Genomic DNA, 19,729 nt, shown 5'->3' on the forward strand with positions numbered 1-19,729 from the left:
TTAGCGGAGAGGTTGCAGGTAAAGTTCGATTTGATATCAACAGGGAAGGTGGTGAACCAGCGGCATCAGTCACGGGGAGCATTCTACGAGTATGGGGAGAAGACCAGCTGTCTATTAGCTCCCCAGCTGAGAAAACAGGCAGCTGCATAAGAGGTAGCCTAGGTTAGGGACGAAGGGGAGGGCTAGTGACAGCTCCAGACAAAATTAATGGCGCATTTGAGGCATTTTATTGGGGGCTGTGCAGGTCTGGGCCCCCCAACGGAGGACTTGGAGATGGAACAATGTTTAGACAGGCTGAACTTCCCGGTGGTGGTGGCGGGGCAGGAGTTGGAGACGCTGTTGGGGCCACAGGAGATAATGGAGTGCATTGGTTCTGTGCAATCAGGGAAGGCACCAGGGCCGGATGGTTTTCCGATAGAATTTTATAAGCAATATTCTGGATTACTGGCACCACATTTATTGGGGATGTAAAATGCCTTTTGCAGGGGGAATTGCCAGCCATGTTGGTCCAGGCGTCCATCTCCCTGATCCCAAAGAAGAAGGATCCAGTGTGGTGTGGGTCTTAAAAGCCCATTTCTTTGCTGAACACAGGTGTGAAGGTGCTAGCAAAGGTCTTGGCGAGGTGTCTGGAGGGTTGTGATCCGGAGGTGGTCTCCGAGGACCAGACTGGCTTTGTTAAGGGGCAACAGTTGTCGACTAATATTGTGTCACTTTTGAACATGGCCATGACCTCATCTAGGCGAAAGGTGCCTGAAGTAATCATCTCTATGGACACAGAGAAGGCTTTTGATCGAGTGACATGGAGGTATTTTTGAGGTCCTAGGATGATGTGGGTTTGGGCCACATAGCGAGTGTTAGGGCTACTGTGGTGAGCTCAGGATACTTCTGGCTGTACAGCGGCACGAGGCAAAGATGTCTGTTGTCCCTATTTTTGTTTGCGCTCGCTATTGAACCCTTGGCCATCGCACTTAGGTCGTCAAATGAACTAAAAGGTATTGAGGGGGGGGGGTAAAGAGAATAGGGTGTTCCTTTATGCGGGCGACCTGTTGCTGTATGTCGCGGACTCTCTATCATGAATGAGGAAAGTAATGGGACTGCAAATGAAGTTTGGATCCTTCTCAGGCTACAAACTTGACATGACCAAGAACAAAGTATTTCCGGTAAATTCCTGTCTCTCCCAAGCTTCCGCCCAAAGCATTTTTTGTTAGGATTGATAAGCTAATCTCTGACTTTGTGTGGGCAGGTAACACACACAGGATTGGAAGAACATTTTTACAGAGGGGATGACGTATTGTGAGGCTGGAGTTACCAAATTTAATATTATACTACTGGGTGGCAAATGTAGAGAAGGTGTGGCGGTGGTTGGTGGAGCAGGGATCGGGGTGGGGACAAATGGAGGTGGCTTCCTGTGTTGGGTCATGTTTAGAGGAATTGGTTACTGCCCTTCTCCTGGTTTCCCTGGCCAGGTTTACAATGAGCCCAGTAGTGGTGGCATCCCGTAAACTTTGGAATCAGTTTAGGCAGCATTTGCGATTGGGGTATTTGTTGGTATTGTCGCCAATCTGCAGAAACCATAGATTTGCACCAGCGGGATAGGATTTGGAAGAGGGAGGGGGTTCAGAGGATTAGGGATCTGTTTGTGGTGGGTAGGTTAGCGGGACTGGGGGAGTAGAAGGGAAAATACCAACTCACGAGGGGAATGAATGCAGGTGCGGGTCCATGCTCGCAAAGAACTTGCTTCATTCCCCCAGTTGCCATGTTATCCATTGATGGGTAGTTATTATTGTAGGATGATCTGGGGGAAGGGAAGCTCTCGCATAAATATGGGTGGTTGCTGGAGTTGAGGAAGAGCTCCGTTAGCAGCAATAAATGGGAAGTCAGAGGAAGAACTGGGCTTGGTACTGGAAGGAGGGGTCTGGAGTGAGATATTGTATCGGGTGAACTCGACTTCCTCTTGTGCCAGGCTGAGCCTGATACATAAGAACATAAGAACTAGGAACAGGAGTAGGCCATCTGGCCCCTTGAGCCTGCTCCGCCATTTAATGAGATCATGGCTGATCTTTGTGGACTCAGCTCCACTCTCCGGCCCGTACACCATATCCCCGAATCCCTTTATTCTTTAGAAAGGTATCTATCTTTTTCTTAAAAACGTTTAAAGAAGGAGCCTCAACTGCTTCACTGGGCAAGGAATTCCAGAGAGTCACAACCCTTTGGGTGAAGAAGTTCCTCCTACACTCCATCCTAAATCTACTTCCCCTTATTTTGAGGCTATGCCCCCTAGTTCTGCTTTCCCCGACCAGTGGAAACAGCCTGCCTGCCCGATACAGTGAGCTCTCATGACTAGAGCGCACATGTGTGGGTTCTTCCTGATGTGGAGGATAGGTGTGAGAGGTGTTTAAGGGGGCGGCGAACCATTCGCACATGTTCTGGACCTGCCAAAATTGTCCGGGTTCTCGGCCTCGGTCTTTGAGACCTTTTCGGTGATCATCGGGGTGAGGCAGAAGCCATGTCCATTGGTGCCGATTTTTGGGGTGTTGGATTTGCCGGAGCTTCCATAGGGGAAGGGGGCTGATGTTGTAGCCTTTGCCTCTCTGATTTCCCGGAGACAAATCCTATTTGGTTGGAGATCGGCAGAGCCACCAGGACTTCAGCATGGTTAGGGGAGGTGGCAGAGTTCCTGCGACAAGAAAAAAATCAAGTATATCCTTAGGGGGGTCAGAGGAAGGGTTTCACTCAAGGTGAGGCCGTTCATCTCTGCCTTTAAAGATCGGTTTGCCGCCAGCAATTAAGAGGGTGGGGGGGGGGGGGGGGGGAAGGAGCGGAGACTGGGGGAGTTTCTTTGAGGTTATAATTAGTTTATGAAAACAAAAATGACAAACTGTTTGCAATATATCCGAGTGTGTTTCTAAGTTCGTCAAATTTTCTGTATTGTTTGGAATAAAATATATTTTAAAAAACAAAGGCATTCTCGATCACAGCCTAAGAATAAAAACCTCATGCCAAGTCCTTAACTGAAAAGCAAAATTCAATACTATGTAAAAGTTGTATACATTGAATTAAAGGGACCTGCACTGAGCTACACCTTCTACGCAGTTCTTGCCATTAAATTATGGGCTTGACTGTGTACACAAGATAGGGAAATGGCAATTAAATAATGAGGCTTCTTTTTTATAGCTACTTCATTCACTATTAACATATGGGAGGGGCAGAGATTAACTGAGAAGCGTAAACAAAAATCAACTTTATAAAAATACCATAATTATAGGATGAAGAGAAGTGACGTTTTTCAGAACAATAAATGTGAGTTTTGTACCTGGCTCCATTTTGTGCTGTGCTGTTGGAGCGAAGGCATCAGTTTTCTTTCAGCATATTTAGCAGTGAATGGTTAATAGACTGTAATTCATTCGAAATATGTTATCTGGTTGGTTCAGAATTGGAGGAGGACTGCTGGTTTTGTTTTTGTCCTGTTCCTCTGACACCAGGGAGGAATACCTGGACTGCGCAGCTAATTAAAGTAGCCAAGAGTCATCCTACAGCTGTCATGGAGCCTTATGTGGCTCACGAGACGCCAGCTGGACATCCCACAGTTAACCATTCATGCAATAACTGACAGCAAGTGCCTGCCTTATGCCATGCGCCTTTTGATGGTACTTTGCCAGGAATGTTAAAACTCAATTTGACTTTGGCCTATGTATGATTGGAACACTCTCATTTTACAAATAAAGGCTCACTTTACTTTATTTAACAAGGTAATCGGGCATGAGGAGCCTCATTTGACTCACCTTAACACAGCTAAACAGAAACATTCTACAAATCGCCCTCTCACATTGCAACATCCATTTGTTTATGAAATGATACTTGGCTTGTTTCAACCTCAACTATTCCATCCAGGAGAACATTCCTTGTTCTCAAGTAATTACTCCTTGCACATGTTGCCAGGCACTTCAAACACCAATTATTTCCCGCCCACTTGGGTTTCTCTCGTCATTCTTTATGACATGAACCTTTAAGGCCAGTAAGCAGCACTGTGACTCTTCTTTGTACTGCCTCCAAATTTTCTCGCAGGCCTTGACTCAGGAGTCAGTAAGTAATATGCAAGAGTGGAAATCCCAGTTGATTTGTTTATCGTTTTGGGCCAGGGGGTGCCTGAGGTAAATGGAAAGCCCCCACTATAACAGGAAGGCACGCAAGACCTTTCCTGTTCTGTCGGGACCAGTACCACCCTATATTTTACCTATATCTATCCAGCCATTCACAAAGCTTGTTCAAAAATGTTTAATTCACGTTGAACAGGTGAACTGACAGGACCTCACAGAGATCGCAATGCGAGAAATCTATCAACGTACATAAATTCACTGGTATGGCCACGAGAATTATGAGTTTCCATTTTCTGGCTCCAATACCAGTGCATTGGTTTCAAAGGGGTGTCGGGGACCAGGAAGAGGACAGAAACCTGTAACGCCACATATTCTGCCCTGTTGCAGATGACACACATTTCTGGATTGAAACAGGCAGAAGAAATGCTTTATACATGATGTGAAAGTGGTGCTGAAATGCTTTGTCTTTATGCCTACACACAAACCGTGCTTTCAAGCTATCCTTAAGCTGGCTTTTGATTACATTTGGGACAACCGCTAAGCAGAGATTTAGAGGTTTGGAATGAAAAATCGCAGATTCTGCCAACGTACAAATATATGCATAACCCAGACTAACATTTTCTACTGACCTACATTGATGCTTCAAATGCTGAAGGATTCAGAGATCTGTGGCGGGATTCTCCGACCCCCCGCCGGGTCGGAGAATCGCTGGGGGGCGGCGTGAATTCCGCCCCCGCCGGCTGCCGAATTCTCTGGGGATTTGGCGGAGGCGGGAATCGCTGCGCGCCGGTCGGTGGCCGCTGGCAGCGGAACCCCCGGTGATTCACCGGCCCGTGATGGGCCGAGTGGCTGCCCGTTTTCGGCCGGTCCCACCGGCGTAAATTAGAGTAGGTACTTACCGGCGGGACCTGGCTGCGTGGGCGGCCTCCGGGGTCCTCGAGGGGGTGCGGGGGGATCTGGCCCCGGGAGGTGCCCCCACGGTGGCCTGGCCTGTGATTGGGGCCCACCGATCCGCGGGCGGGCCTGTGCCGCGGGGGCACTCTATTCCTCCGCATCAGCTGCTGTGGTCCTCCGCGATGGCCGACGCGGAGATGATCCCCCCTGCGCATACGCTGGGATGATGCCAGCACATGCTGGTGCTCCCGCGCATGCGCCAACTCGCGCCAACCAGCGGAGGCCCTTCGGCGCCGGTTAGCGTGGCGCCAAGCCCCTTCCGCGCCGGCCGGCGGGGCGCAAACCACTCCGGCGCCGGCCTAGCCTCTGAAGGTGCGGAGGATTCCACACCATCGGGGCGGCCCGACGCCGGAGTGGTTCACGCCACTCCTTCCCGCCGGAGTTGCCCACCCCGCCGGTTCGCAGAGAATCCCGCCCAAGATTCTAGCAATTGTTGCTATAGTTGTTAATCTCAGCACATGTGCGAACAAATTTAGGCGAGGAAATAAACTGTATTGTATTGTATCTCACAGCAATACTAGGGGATGTATTTTATTGATGACGCCTGCCATTGCCATTTCTGGGAATCTCTGTCGCATTTCCTGGCGTTTCGGCAACTAATTAGTTGTCATTGGGGTTGCCACCCCTTTAAAAGAACATCTGCCCGCCCCCAGGAGCTGCTGTAACAGTGGCAGCAGCTTGCTCCAAGCTTGGAAGAAGCTAAATGAGGTTTGGGGGTGCTGGGGCTAGTTAGGCAGGCCCCATGAGACTGGGTGGCAGTGGGTGGTTGGTGAGGGCAGGGTGCTGTTGCCGGGACCATTGCCACTGGGTGGTGGGGATGCGCCATGGGGCCAGAGTGCCTGAATTGTAGGATTTCCCCATCCTGAGCATGCCACGAGTCTTCCAAGCTTCACCAGGCAGTCTTCTCAGGTAGCGAAAGGCCCACCTGCTGCTGGTAAAATGCCAGGGCAGCGGGAACAAGATGGAGACTCCACTGCCTGCCGACCACAGTCATTTTACAGTGCCTTTGTCCCCCAGCCCACCCTTATGACAGCTGGTAAAATCCAGCCCTAGGAGTGAATTCCGAGGAACAAGACAAGATTAAAATTATGGGCGCGATATATCAGCCTTGGCGGCGCAAGCAGGCTGGTGAATCCTCATGAGATTTGCACGCTCAACGAGTATTGCGAGATTCAACGCAAGACATTGTGACTTGGATCACGCCCTCACTGACAAAGTGTCTTTGGATAGTGGGGTATTTCTTGCCGCCACACTCCACTAAACGCGCCCGAAAGGGGTTCTGTTTTTGTCCCGTTGAACCGTGCCCTACATTTTAATTACTTGGGAATCATTACAGACTTTCTATGGATGGTTATACGGAAAAAGTTGAGTTAACCAAGATAATAACCAAATGGCAAATGAAGGTGTGAAAAAGACTTTGGCTCACTGCACAAACTAAATAAACATCTGAAGTTATTGACAAGTATTCAGTAAGGATTCAGCCTCAAAAGACCTGCATTGTAATACTTACAAAGAACAAAGAACAAAGAACAAAGAAATGTACAGCACAGGAACAGGCCCTTAGGCCCTCCAAGCCCGCGCCGACCATACTGCCCGACTAAACTACAATATTCTACACTTCCTGGGACCGTATCCTTCTATTCCCATCCTATTCATATATTTGTCAAGATGCCCCTTAAATGTCACTATCGTCCCTGCTTCCACCACCTCCTCCGGTAGCGAGTTCCAGGCACCCACTACCCTCTGTGTAAAAAACTTGCCTCGTACATCTACTCTAAACCTTGCCCCTCTCACCTTAAACCTATGCCCCCTAGTAATTGACCCCTCTACCCTGGGGAAAAGCCTCTGACTATCCACTCTGTCTATGCCCCTCATAATTTTGTATACCTCTATCAGGTCGCCCCTCAACCTCCTTCGTTCCAGAGAGAACAAACCGAGTTTATTCAATCGCTCCTCATAGCTTATGCCCTCCATACCAGGCAACATTCTGGTAAATCTCTTCTGCACCCTCTCTAAAGCCTCCACATCCTTCTGGTAGTGTGGCGACCAGAATTGAACACTATACTCCAAGTGTGGCCTAACTAAGGTTCTATACAGCTGCAACATGACTTGCCAATTCTTATACTCAATGCCCCGGCCAATGAAGGCAAGCATGCCGTATGCCTTCTTGACTACCTTCTCCACCTGTGTTGCCCCTTTCAATGACCTGTGGACCTGTACTCCTAGATCTCTTTGACTTTCAATACTCTTGAGGGTTCTACCATTCACTGTATATTCCCTACCTGCATTAGCCCTTCCAAAATGCATTACCTCACATTTGTCCGGATTAAACTCCATCTGCCATCTCTCCGCCCAAGTCTCCAGACAATCTAAATCCTGCTGTATCCTCAGACAGTCCTCATCGCTATCCGCAATTCCACCAACCTTTGTGTCGTCTGCAAACTTACTAATCAGACCAGTTACATTTTCCTCCAAATCATTTATATATACTACAAAGAGCAAAGGTCCCAGCACTGATCCCTGTGGAACACCACTGGTCACAGCCCTCCAATTAGAAAAGCATCCCTCCATTGCTACCCTCTGCCTTCTATGGCCTAGCCAGTTCTGTATCCACCTTGCCAGTTCACCCCTGATCCCGTGTGACTTCACCTTTTGTACTAGTCTACCATGAGGGACCTTGTCAAAGGCCTTACTGAAGTCCATATAGACAACATCTACTGCCCTACCTGCATCAATCATCTTAGTGACCTCCTCGAAAAACTCTATCAAGTTAGTGAGACACGACCTCCCCTTCACAAAACCGTGCTGCCTCTCACTAATACGTCCATTTGCTTCCAAATGGGAGTAGATCCTGTCTCGAAGAATTCTCTCCAGTAATTTCCCTACCACTGAAGTAAGGCTCACCGGCCTGTAGTTCCCGGGATTATCCTTGCTACCCTTCTTAAACAGAGGAACAACATTGGCTATTCTCCAGTCCTCCGGGACATCCCCTGAAGACAGCGAGGATCCAAAGATTTCTGTCAAGGCCTCAGCAATTTCCTCTCCAGCCTCCTTCAGTATTCTGGGGTAGATCCCATCAGGCCCTGGGGACTTATCTACCTTAATATTTTTTAAGACACCCAACACCTCGTCTTTTTGGATCACAATGTGACCCAGGCTATCTACACCCCCTTCTCCAGACTCAACATCTACCAATTCCTTCTCTTTGGTGAATACTGATGCAAAGTATTCATTTAGTACCTCGCCCATTTCCTCTGGCTCCACACATAGATTCCCTTGCCTATCCTTCAGTGGGCCAACCCTTTCCCTGGCTACCCTCTTGCTTTTTATGTACATGTAAAAAGCCTTGGGATTTTCCTTAACCCTATTTGCCAATGACTTTTCATGACCCCTTCTAGCCCTCCTGACTCCTTGCTTAAGTTCCTTCCTACTTTCCTTATATGCCACACAGGCTTCGTCTGTTCCCAGCCTTTTAGCCCTGACAAATGCCTCCTTTTTCTTTTTGACGAGGCCTACAATATCACTCGTCATCCAAGGTTCCCGAAAATTGCCGTATTTATCTTTCTTCCTCACAGGAACATGCCTGTCCTGTATTCCCTTCAACTGACACTTGAAAGCCTCCCACATGTCAGATGTTGATTTGCCCTCAAACATCCGCCCCCAATCTATGTTCTTCAGTTCCCGCCTAATATTGTCATAATTAGCCTTCCCCCAATTTAGCACATTCATCCTCGGACCACTCTTATCCTTGTCCACCAGTACTTTAAAACTTACTGAATTGTGGTCACTGTTACCGAAATGCTCCCCTACTGAAACATCTACCACCTGGCCGGGCTCATTCCCCAATACCAGGTCCAGTACCGCCCCTTCCCTAGTTGGACTGTCTACATATTGTTTTAAGAAGCCCTCCTGGATGCTCCTTACAAACTCCGCCCCGTCTAAGCCCCTGGCACTAAGTGAGTCCCAGTCAATATTGGGGAAGTTGAAGTCTCCCATCACCACAACCCTGTTGTTTTTACTCTTTTCCAAAATCTGTCTACCTATCTGCTCCTCTATCTCCCGCTGGCTGTTGGGAGGCCTGTAGTATACCCCCAACATTGTGACTGCACCCTTCTTATTCCTGATCTCTACCCATATAGCCTCACTGCCCTCTGAGGTGTCCTCTCGCAGTATAGCTGTGATATTCTCCCGAACAAGTAGCGCAACTCCGCCTCCCCTTTTACATCCCCCTCTATCCCACCTGAAACATCTAAATCCTGGAACGTTTAGCTGCCAATCCTGCCCTTCCCTCAACCAGGTCTCTGTAATGGCAATAACATCATAGTTCCAAGTAGTAATCCAAGCTCTAAGTTCATCTGCCTTACCCGTAATGCTCCTTGCATTAAAACATATGCACTTCAGGCCACCAGACCCGCTGTGTTCAGCAACTTTTCCCCGTCTGCTCTGCCTCAGAGCCACACTGTCCCTATTCCCTAGTTCTCCCTCAATGCTCTCACCTTCTGACCTATTGCTCCCGTACCCACCCCCCTGCCATACTAGTTTACATCAACTGTTATTCAGTGAATTGTAAAAGGAAGTATTCTGATCTTGAGAACAACAATGATTTGATTCCTTTGACTCATTTTGATGTACAGGTGGTTTAAAAAAGATAGTTTTAACACGGCACTTCGAGAGTAGATTTTTAAAAAACATAAAATAAGGCACAAATTTTGACACAATGAGACAGAGAAGATGGTGCGAGATTCAGTGCTGGGAGACCAAGGGTTGAATCATGGCAACGGATAGGCCCAGGTTTGCGTGCTCTGTCCCTATGGGTCCAGGCGGCTCATGTGGCCTGCGAAGGATCGCCCCTTAAAGGTGCCACACTGTCATATTCCTCCACACTTAAGTTCTCTTACAGTTACTCTTAATTACAAAAGCTCTTCTATTTAACTATGTACAGTCAAGCAGAATTCTCAGTACAGGAGCCAATGGGCAAAGTTTCATAGATTATCATAGAATTTACAGTGCAGAAGGAGGCTATTCGGCCCATCGAGTCTGCACCGGCTCTTGGAAAGAGCACCCTAGCCAAGGTCCACACCTCCACCCTATCCCCATAACCCAATAACCCCACCCAACACTAAGGGCAATTTTGGACACTAAGGGCAATTTATCATGGCCAATCCACCTAACCTGCACATCTTTGGACTGTGGGAGGAAACCGGAGCACCCGGAGGAAACCCACGCACACCCGGGGAGGATGTGCAGACTCCGCACAGACAGTGACCCAAGCCGGAATCGAACCTGGGACCCTGGAGCTGTGAAGCAATTGTGCTATCCACAATGCTACCGTGCTGCCCTTCATAAGTTCATAAGGTCAGTCTACCCGGGGACTTTCAGACTCTTGCAGAGCACCGCAACTCTGCAACCGGTTTCTCCACACTTGAGACATCAGAGTCCACATCAGTGGCAGGCAATCTTGCAGATTCCGAAGGTGAGCCAGTACCGATACCCTCCTCAACTTCTTCTGTTGACACACGCGATTCCCCTTGGGAAATCTTTGGTTCCACCACCACCACTGGCTGGTACACTGATAACTACTACTGGGTCCACACGCCTCGCTGTGGGGGCAGCAGACCCCGTCTTCTCATATGATCTACATTTTTCCACACTTCCCGGCCATGTAAGACACTGGGCAGCCCTTGTTGGGTAGCCAAGCTGGTACTCCTCTGAAATTCCGGACAAAAACTAAATCCTCCGCTTCAAACATCCTGTCTCCCTTGGATGAGTCATGGTGCTCCTTCTGAGAGGCTTATTTAGCCTCCACCTTCCCCGACAAATTCAGGAAACAAGATCAAGGCGGGTCCTAAAGCATCGACCCTTCAACAACTCGGCTGGAGTAACCCCAGTGGTACCATCTGGGATTGCGTTGTATGAGAGTAAGAAACTGGCTAAGTAGAACAGCACTGGTATGTTGGACTGCTTCCTCATTGAGGCTTACCCATTTGAAGTGGGGTGGCAGGGGGCTGTGTGTATGTGCTGGATACCATGAGGTTTGATCAAAAGTTGAAACTCCTTGGCTATGAAAGCAGTGCCATTATCATAAACAATCACCTCCTGGGAGGCCATGTGCTGCGAAAACCTGTAGCAGCTTGTCGACCAGCGCTGACATTGAGCGCATGAGTTGGATGTCCAACCATTTTGAGTGAGCATCCACAGCATTTAAAAACATCATTCCCAAAGCAAGGCCAGCAGAATCAATGTGGAGCCTCATCCAAGGTGGCCTAGCCACTCCCAAAAGAGGGCATAAATGACTGCCAAACCCTCTTTATCCCTCTGCGAATACATTTTTTCAGCATCTGACAAGGTTCCGGAAGCTGAGGCGACAGGCCTTTCCACACCAGCTTCCACCTTACAGGCAAGTGCCCCCATATGCCATAAGGCGATGCAGCACACATGACTATTATGGGTTTGTCTGGTTTAAAGTGGACAAGTAAAGTTGGCAATTGCAAGACTTGTTTCTCTGGGAATCTTTCCACTTCCACCGTTGATGCTTCCTCAACAATTGGTGCAGGGATGCTAAAATTGTAGATCAGTTGGGTAAAAGAACGGCCATAGAAGTTGACCATCCCTAAAAAGGACTTCACCTCAAGTCATGACCCTTCGCGCCAGCTCCTCTTTTATTGCTTTTACCTTGTCTTCGAGTGAATGTGAGCCTTTTGCATCGACTTTGAAACCTAAATATGTGATCTCATTGGCCTGAAATGTGCCAGCTTATTTGAATCATCTCCTTTGGACTTCTTTGGGTGATGCCCCCATTATTAAGACGTCGTCCAGATGCACAACAACTTTTGGTATCCCTTGTAAAAGGTTCTCCATCGTGCACTGAAATATAGTGCACGCGAATGAAATACCAAAGGGCAACCTCGTACATTGGAAGAAGCGTTTATGTGTATTCATGGTGACACATTTTCTTGATTCTTCCTCCAACTCAAGCTGCTGGTACACATGGTTTAGATCAAATTTCGTGTACTTGAGTCCTCCTGTCAATTTCGCATAGAGGTCCTCTATCCTAGGAATAGGATACTATCTATTTCAACAGCCTTGTTCACAGTCATTTTGTAATTGCCACAAATCCTTACCATGAGGTCTGGCTTTAACACTGGGACTATTGATGCTGCCCACTCTGAAACATTTACCGGTGTAACTATGCCAGGTCTTCAAGACATTTCAGCTCCACTTCAACTTTTTGGTACAGAGCATAGGGTACTGGTCAGGCTCTAAAGGATTTTGCTGTTGCATCAGGTTCTATTTAGATTTAGGTCTTCACCCCTTTTATGCACTCCAGCTCACTCTGAAAAACATCCTGGTACTTGCACAGAATTTCCCTGAATTCCCCGTCCGTGATGCTGAATATCTCCAGCCAATTTAGCTTTATTTTCTTCAGCCAATCTCGCCCCATAAGGCTTGGTCTCTGTCCTCTAACTACAATTAAGGGCAACTGGGCAGACTGATGTTGATATGATACTTGTGTTGATGTCATGTCCAGTATCTTCAGGGTCTCCCCAGTATAGGTTGCTAATGTTGTACTGCTGAGACTCCAGGGTTGCAGATCTCCTGGTGTGTCTGTTCTCCTACTCCTGTGGCAGCATATTTAATGGATGGCTGTGATTTCATTGGCAGTGAAAAATTATTGAAGCCTTTCTACATATTGGCCCCCAACTTTCAACATCGGGATCAAATGCTTCGATTTTCCAAACTGTGGCTATTCTTTTCCTTTTTCGTAGGTCTCTAAGAGGCCACTCTTCCCTTTCCAAAAGTTGAAAAAATGTCCTTCTTTGACTGGCTCGGTTTATTCTCGTCGCCAATGTTGCAGTGCAAGGTAATACGATGAGTTAAATCACAACAATAATTTTTAACAACAGAAGAACTTTCTATATATAGATCAACACAACGCCAACACAGGTCTCGTTCCACCGACTCATGGGCTTACTCTGATATTGCTTCTTACCTGAGTCCGCGACCTAGCACCTGATAGGCCCAAGTTTGCACTCTCCGCCCCATAGATTCCAGGTGGGTCACATGGCCTGTGAACGATCGCCTCTTAAAGGGGCCATGCCATTACACATAGCAAATGGGCTGAGGCAGGCGTAGAGGCAGGTGACGGAGGTAGAGTAGGTGGCTTTGGTGATGGAGAGGATATTAGGCGAGGAGCTCAATTCAGGGTCGAATGGAATGCCAAGGTTGTGGACATTCTAGTGCAACCTCAGACAATGTTTGGGGAGATGAATGGAGACGGTGGCCAGGAGGCTTACATACTTAAACAATAACAGTTTTGTGCTCTCTTTTTATATTGCTACAAAAATACTAAATGCAACTGCAGTGTAATCTGTGTGAGTTGAATCCTGAACTGAGTTGAGCTATGTTAAGCTGAAACTAGTCAAGGACAAGACTGTAAATATTGGGAATACTGAAGCTATTGTTTTCAGTCTGTGCTCTAAACTCCACACCCTGGCTACCAATTCCAACTCTTTCCCTGGCAACAGTCTGAGATTAAGTCAACCTGTTTGCAATCTTGGAGTTACATTTGACCCCGAGTTGAGCTCCCCACCTCATATTCGTGCTATTATCAAGATCGCTCATTTCCACCCCTGTAACATTGCCTGACTTTACCCCTGTCTCAGTTCATCTGAAACCCTCACTTGTGCCTTTGTTACCGCTTGACACAACTATTCCAACACACTGCTATCTGGTCTCCCTCATTCTACCCTCCATAAACTTGACATCCTCAAAACCTCTGTTGCCCATGTCATATTTTGCAGCAAGTCCAGTTCTCCTATCACCCCTGTGCTCAAAATTTTGATTTTAAAACTCTTAACTTTGCTTATAAATCCTACAGTGGCGTCACCCCTCAGATGAGACTGTTTTTGGTTGCAGAACCTATTTGTTATTCTCAGATACAGATGGAAAGAGACAGAGTCACAGAACCATAGAGGTCTACAGCACAGAAAAGACCCTTTGGTCCATCGTGCCTGCACCAGTCAAAAACAACCACCTAACCATTCTAATCCCATTTCCCAACACTTGGTCCATAGCTTTGTATGCCTTGGCATCGTAAGGGCACATCTAAACACTTCTTAAATGTTATACTGGTGTCTGCCTCCACCACTCTTTCAAGCAGTGAGACTCCCAGCACCCTCTGGGTGAAAGGATTTTTCTTCACATCCCCTCTAAACCACCTGCCCCTTACCTTAAATCTATGCCCACTAGTCATTGATCCCTCCACCAAGGGGAAAGGTTCCTTCCTGTCTACTTTACCTATGCTCCTTATAATTTTATACATGTCAATCAAGTCCTCCCTCAGTCTCCTCTGCTCCAAGGAAAACAACCCCAGTCTATCCAATCTCTCTTCATTATTAAAACTCTCCAGCCCAGGCTACATATGAACATAGAACATTGAACATAAAACATACAGTGCAGAAGGAGGCCATTCGGCCCATCGTGTCTGCACCGACCCACTTAAGCCCTCACTTCCACCCTATCCCCGCCACCCAATAACCCCTCCTAATCTTTTTGGGCACTAAGGGCAATTTATCATGGCCAATCCACCTAACCTGCACGTCTTTGGACTGTGGGAGGAAACCATAGCACCCGGAGGAAGCCCACGCAGACACGGGGAGAATGTGCAGATTCCGCACAGACAGTGACCCAGCGGGGAATCGAACCGGGGACACTGGCACTGTGAAGCCACAGTGCTATCCACTTGTGCTACCGTGCTGCCCTGAGAATCTGGTAAATCTTCACTGGGCCCTTTCCAGTGCTATCACATCCCTCCTATAACGTGGATTCCAGAACTGCAGACGATACTCTAGCTGTGGCCTAGCCCACGTTTTACACAGTTCCTGCATAACTTCCCTGCTCTTAAATTTTCTGCCTCGGCTAATAAAGGCAAGTATACCATGTGCCTTCTTAGCCATTTTATCCACCTGCCCTGCTACCTTAAGGGATCGATGTACATGCACACCAAGGTCACTCTGATCCTCGATGCTTCCCAGGGCCCCGCCTTTCATCATACAGTCCCGTGCACCATTGACACTCTGTCCATTCGCATTAGGTAATGAGCAGCTTAACCAGCAGTCTTTAATGGGAATATTGGTGGACGCAGAAGAAAAATCCCATGCATGTTTTCGTGGTAAGGGGGGTGAACTTTTGTGGGCCAGAAGGGACAAAATACCTCCTACCAGGCTGTAGAAAATGACTGCAGTTGGCTCAACGTCCCGTTCCACCTTCACCTCCCCCCCCACCCCCCGCCCAACCCCCCCACACACACACGACCCTTTGTAATCAGTCCACCCCCTTCCCTGCCACACTGATTTCCCGTCTTCTCACAACAGATGAGCTGAAGTGGGATGGAGGCCTGCAAGGCACATGCAGTACAAAAGCAGGATTAAAAGCCTGAGGCCTGAAAATGGTTCAAGTCTCCCTGAGCTGGCTTTGCACAGGTGACGTCGCTGCTCCAGTGATTCCCCGTCTCTTTTGGGTAAAAGTCAAATATGGAAGCGCATGAAATGTTTGGACTGGCAGGAAATAGTTGACACAGTTTACTCTGCACTAGATCTGTCAGTGAAACAAGTTCCTTTGGTCTTGATGGACTTGGTGTTGTGATTAAAGACAAATTGCTCTGGCAACGCAACTCAAATATGCCTTATTTACACTTCTTTCAGTTCTTGCGTGTAATTAGAAAATTGTGAAATAAAGGAATATTCAACAAGGCATATATATTAACTTCATCCTCATCGAACTTGTAAGAACAATGTGATAAAAATCTCACATGAATTGAACATTCGAAGATTATCTCATAAACGTATGGCAGCACATGGCAAACAATGAAAATTGTAATCAGGAACTTACAAGTGAAATGTTTCATTCCAGATTGGGTTGAGATTGCCAAAAATGGTTTTCGTTCTCCTTTTGGTTTTACCCACTTGTACTGTGACATATGGATCACTCGAGCCAGTCTTGTCCTTTGCTTGTAAACCCTGGGCACGAAGCACTGTATGCACAAAGGAAAGCTTGGGATATTTAATAAATAACTTCAATCGAGACATGTTAACATTTAATCATGGATACTTTTATAAGAGCATCTGTTCCACCGTTCATTCATGCTGACAAAACGTCTGTATGCAAGTTAGGATAAAGTCATTGGTGTGGCTCTCACAACGCTGAGTCCCTCTGAAAGGGCGTTCGGATCCGAGATAGGACAACATCACTGCTCCACCAATCTTCCAACCTGTGCTCTCCGAGTTCAACATCAGTGAATTTATTCCATAAAGCATATTTGCTGCATTGTGTTTGCTCTGACAGAATAGTTGTTATGCCTCAAGCTATTTTGTTGTATGTGAAGGCCTTTGAGTAATTCCAGAGAGATGCTACTCGGGGATATATAGGGTTGGAATTTACCATTGATTTGGAGTTGGGTTGGGCAGCGGGAGGGCGAGTAAAATACCAGGGGAAGGTGTTGAGAAGGAAACTGTCGTCTCTCGCCTCTACAGATGGATCATGGCGGCAATGGCTACCCTCATCCCCCACCCCTCTCTGATCATCGAGGCCTGCTTGCCTGGCCCCAGCACAGTAAGAAAGAAAAACTTACCCTGCAGTCAAAAGTGACCTCTCCTTCGTCATATAGCCTCAGCCGTTGCTACCTCCAATGGCGCTGCCGCTAAGGCAGCACCTCTGCTGGCCCTTTGGGCCAGGCAGCCCTGGGAGGTGGGCCACCATTCTCCATTGGATGGTGGTACTAGTAATAGATTCTGAAAAGGCAACCTAGAGTCCCCCTCCCACGTGGAGGGCAGTGTTCGATGGGTCTAGCTGTCTTGGGCAGCATGGTAGCACAGTGGGTAGCACTGTTGCTTCACAACGCCAGGGTCGCAGGTCCGATTCCCGGTTTGGGTCACTGTCTGTGCGGAGTCTGCACATTCTCCCCGTATCTGCGTGGGTTTCCTCCGGGTGCTCCGGTTTCCTCCCACAAGTCCCGAAAGACGTGCTTGTTAGGTGAATATGGACATTCTGAATTCTCCCTCTGTGTACCCGAACAGGCGCCGGAATGTGGTAAGTAGGGGCTTTTCACAGTAACTTCATTGCAGTGTTAATGCAAGCCTTCTTGTGACAATAAAGATTATTATTATTATTACAGCCTTGTCACTGGGACTTCTTACCTGGCTAGTCAAGCTAATCTCAGTGAGATGTTTGGGTGGGCGCAGCAATTTCCCTGGGTGAAGGAGGAGAAAATTGTCCAGGATTTCTGCTGTACAATTCAGCCCATAAAGTCTATTCCTATTAATCCAATGCCATTTACTGCTCAGAAAAAAAACACTTATCCAGCAAATTAAGCAATTTAAATAAATTACCACTGATTTCAATTCAAACTAACTTACTTTGAAGAAATAGACCACATGAAAATGTTACATGTGTCATCCTTTTACACTGTCAATTAGCTTTTAAAAATCCCTTTTCTTTAACATTGTTTGTGTGAGTTTTTCTACCTACTAATAGCTACTCTTCCAAATGAGACTTTCAGGGAATGGAATAAAATAACAGCTGTTTCCTCAAACTAATACTGCTCTGCTTCAATGTAAAGTTGAGGCACACTTGAAAAGTCAAAGTAAAACTAGAGTAAAATGTAAAATTGTAAAAATAAAAAAATGTAACATTTTAATATATTTCTAAAATGATGCATAAAAACAGATTATTCTCTTGGCAAATCTTCCCTTTGCTTTCTTGTGAAGGTAACAAAGCCTTACTTGTTTACTGCCTACTCTCCAGCACTTCATTTAAGTAGCTATTTGGGGTTGGGTGTGAGCTGTAGTATTAGCAGGCTGTTTTACCACAGTGTATGATAGCTGACAGGAATTCTTGTGGCGCTGTGGGTAGTGTCCGCGCCTCTGAGCCAGTAGCTCTGGGCTCGAGTCCCACCCCAGGACTTGATGGCCAAGGAAGGCGCGTTCATAACCCGGGCAAACAGGTTGAGTGTGTCAACCTGCAAATACCTTCCAAATACACCAATGGCTGGCGATAGGAGCTGGGGAAAGTCCTGGTCAGCCAGGTTTGATGTCAAGTAGCGCCTCTCAAGCTATAAGCCCCTGGCGACAGACTAGCGACCTGTTCCGGGAATTACTAGTTATGGAAAGAGACAAATGTTTGCATTAGTGCATCACCAGGTGCAGGAAGAGAATTGGGTTAGATGGTAGCTGACCCCAATCCTGCCCTCGCCCTATGACCAGACACAGTTTAATTAGGAGTCACTGCAGAACACTGTGTAAGGATCCGCCTATGAAAACCTGGTTTCCTTTATGTATTCCCTTTATCTTTCTGTTAATCTTCGCTATTGGTGCCGGGACAGTTGCTGAGACTTATGCCTTTCTGATGGGCTACACTTTTAATTTTTAAATTATTACAGAAACCCCCCAGCAGATGCGCTATGTGGTTTGGCCTCTGGAGACCCCCATTATCAGTGCTATTTGGTCCGGCTCAGTGGAGGATGTTCCAGAATATTCTGCCGAACTGAGATGGACTCCATTTTGTAGAGGAATGCACACTTCTTTCGATATCGGCCTGAAGAGACACAATTGATCTCTCTCTCTCCTGATGAACACTCTTTTGATTAATAAGTTTGAAGAGGCAGTTTATCTCTTTCTCTGCCTGGCGATTTAGAGAGCATTCTACAGCCTGCAGGTTCTGATTGAAGACATTAGGAGATCACTGACTACAAAGACCGCTACGTCGGCAGCAAACAACCATCTCATATTTCTAAACCCATGTTATTAAATATGATAGCTAAGAATGTTTGCTATGTAAAACCACCTTAACTTCCTGCTCCTTTTATTCCTAGCGGAATAATTCACTAGTCATAGAATCTCATAGAATCCCTACAGTGCAGAAGGAGGCCATTTGGCCTATCGTGTCTGCACCAACCCTTCCAATGAGCACCCTACCCTTGTCCACTCTCATGTCCACTACTATCCCCTAACCTGCACACTAAAGGGCAATTTATCATGACCAATCCATCTCTTAATTCTTTGGACTGTGGGAGGAAATCGGAGGACCCGGAGGAAACCCACGCAGACTTGGGAAGAACATACAAACTCCACACAGACAGTGACCCAAGGCCGGAATTGAACCTGGGTCCCTGGCATTGTGAGGCTGCAGTGTTAACCACTGTGCCATCGGAGAAAAGGGAGAATCAGGTCCTGATAAAAACCATTTGAAAAGCAATGAATCTAACTAAATAGATATCTTTTGGTAAACATTTGTAAGACTAAGTTTAATGTGCAAATGTAATCTTGTGCGTTTAAGTGTTCTTTTCTTTTATTAATAAATGTTTTTACTGCAATATTTTAAATCTCTCAAAGTGGAATTGCAAATTTTACTCTTGACTTCGGTGTACATACTTTCTCATAACAAAATACAAATTCCAAATTGTGTTCTGATAGCTTGATCAAGTTTCCTTTTGGGATTTGGTCAGCTCAGAAATTACCACCTGCTATATCATAACAAGAGTAAAGAGGCCATAAGGAATCTACAAAGGGATTTATATATATAGGTTAAATGACTGTGCAAGAAATAGGCAGATGGAGTATAATGTTGGAAGATCTGAACTTGGCAACTTTGGCACGAAGAATAGAAAAGCAGGAGAGAAAATG

At 46.9% G+C, this 19,729-nt stretch overlaps 1 protein-coding gene across 7 annotated transcripts in view; it reads right to left on the reverse strand.

Moving 5' to 3' along the window:
- Positions 1 to 19,729, reverse strand: part of LOC140387540 (protein unc-13 homolog C-like) — a 972,441-nt gene that overhangs the window by 377,711 nt on the left and 575,001 nt on the right. For all 7 annotated transcript variants that reach the window (XM_072470780.1, XM_072470778.1, XM_072470777.1 and 4 more), the window contains one exon: positions 15,942 to 16,083. In XM_072470780.1, coding sequence (XP_072326881.1) covers positions 15,942 to 16,083 — 142 coding nt within the window. The remainder of the gene's footprint in view (positions 1 to 15,941; positions 16,084 to 19,729) is intronic.

Source organism: Scyliorhinus torazame, chromosome 12 (genome assembly GCF_047496885.1).
Source record: "Scyliorhinus torazame isolate Kashiwa2021f chromosome 12, sScyTor2.1, whole genome shotgun sequence".
Taxonomy (NCBI): Eukaryota; Metazoa; Chordata; class Chondrichthyes; order Carcharhiniformes; family Scyliorhinidae; genus Scyliorhinus; species Scyliorhinus torazame.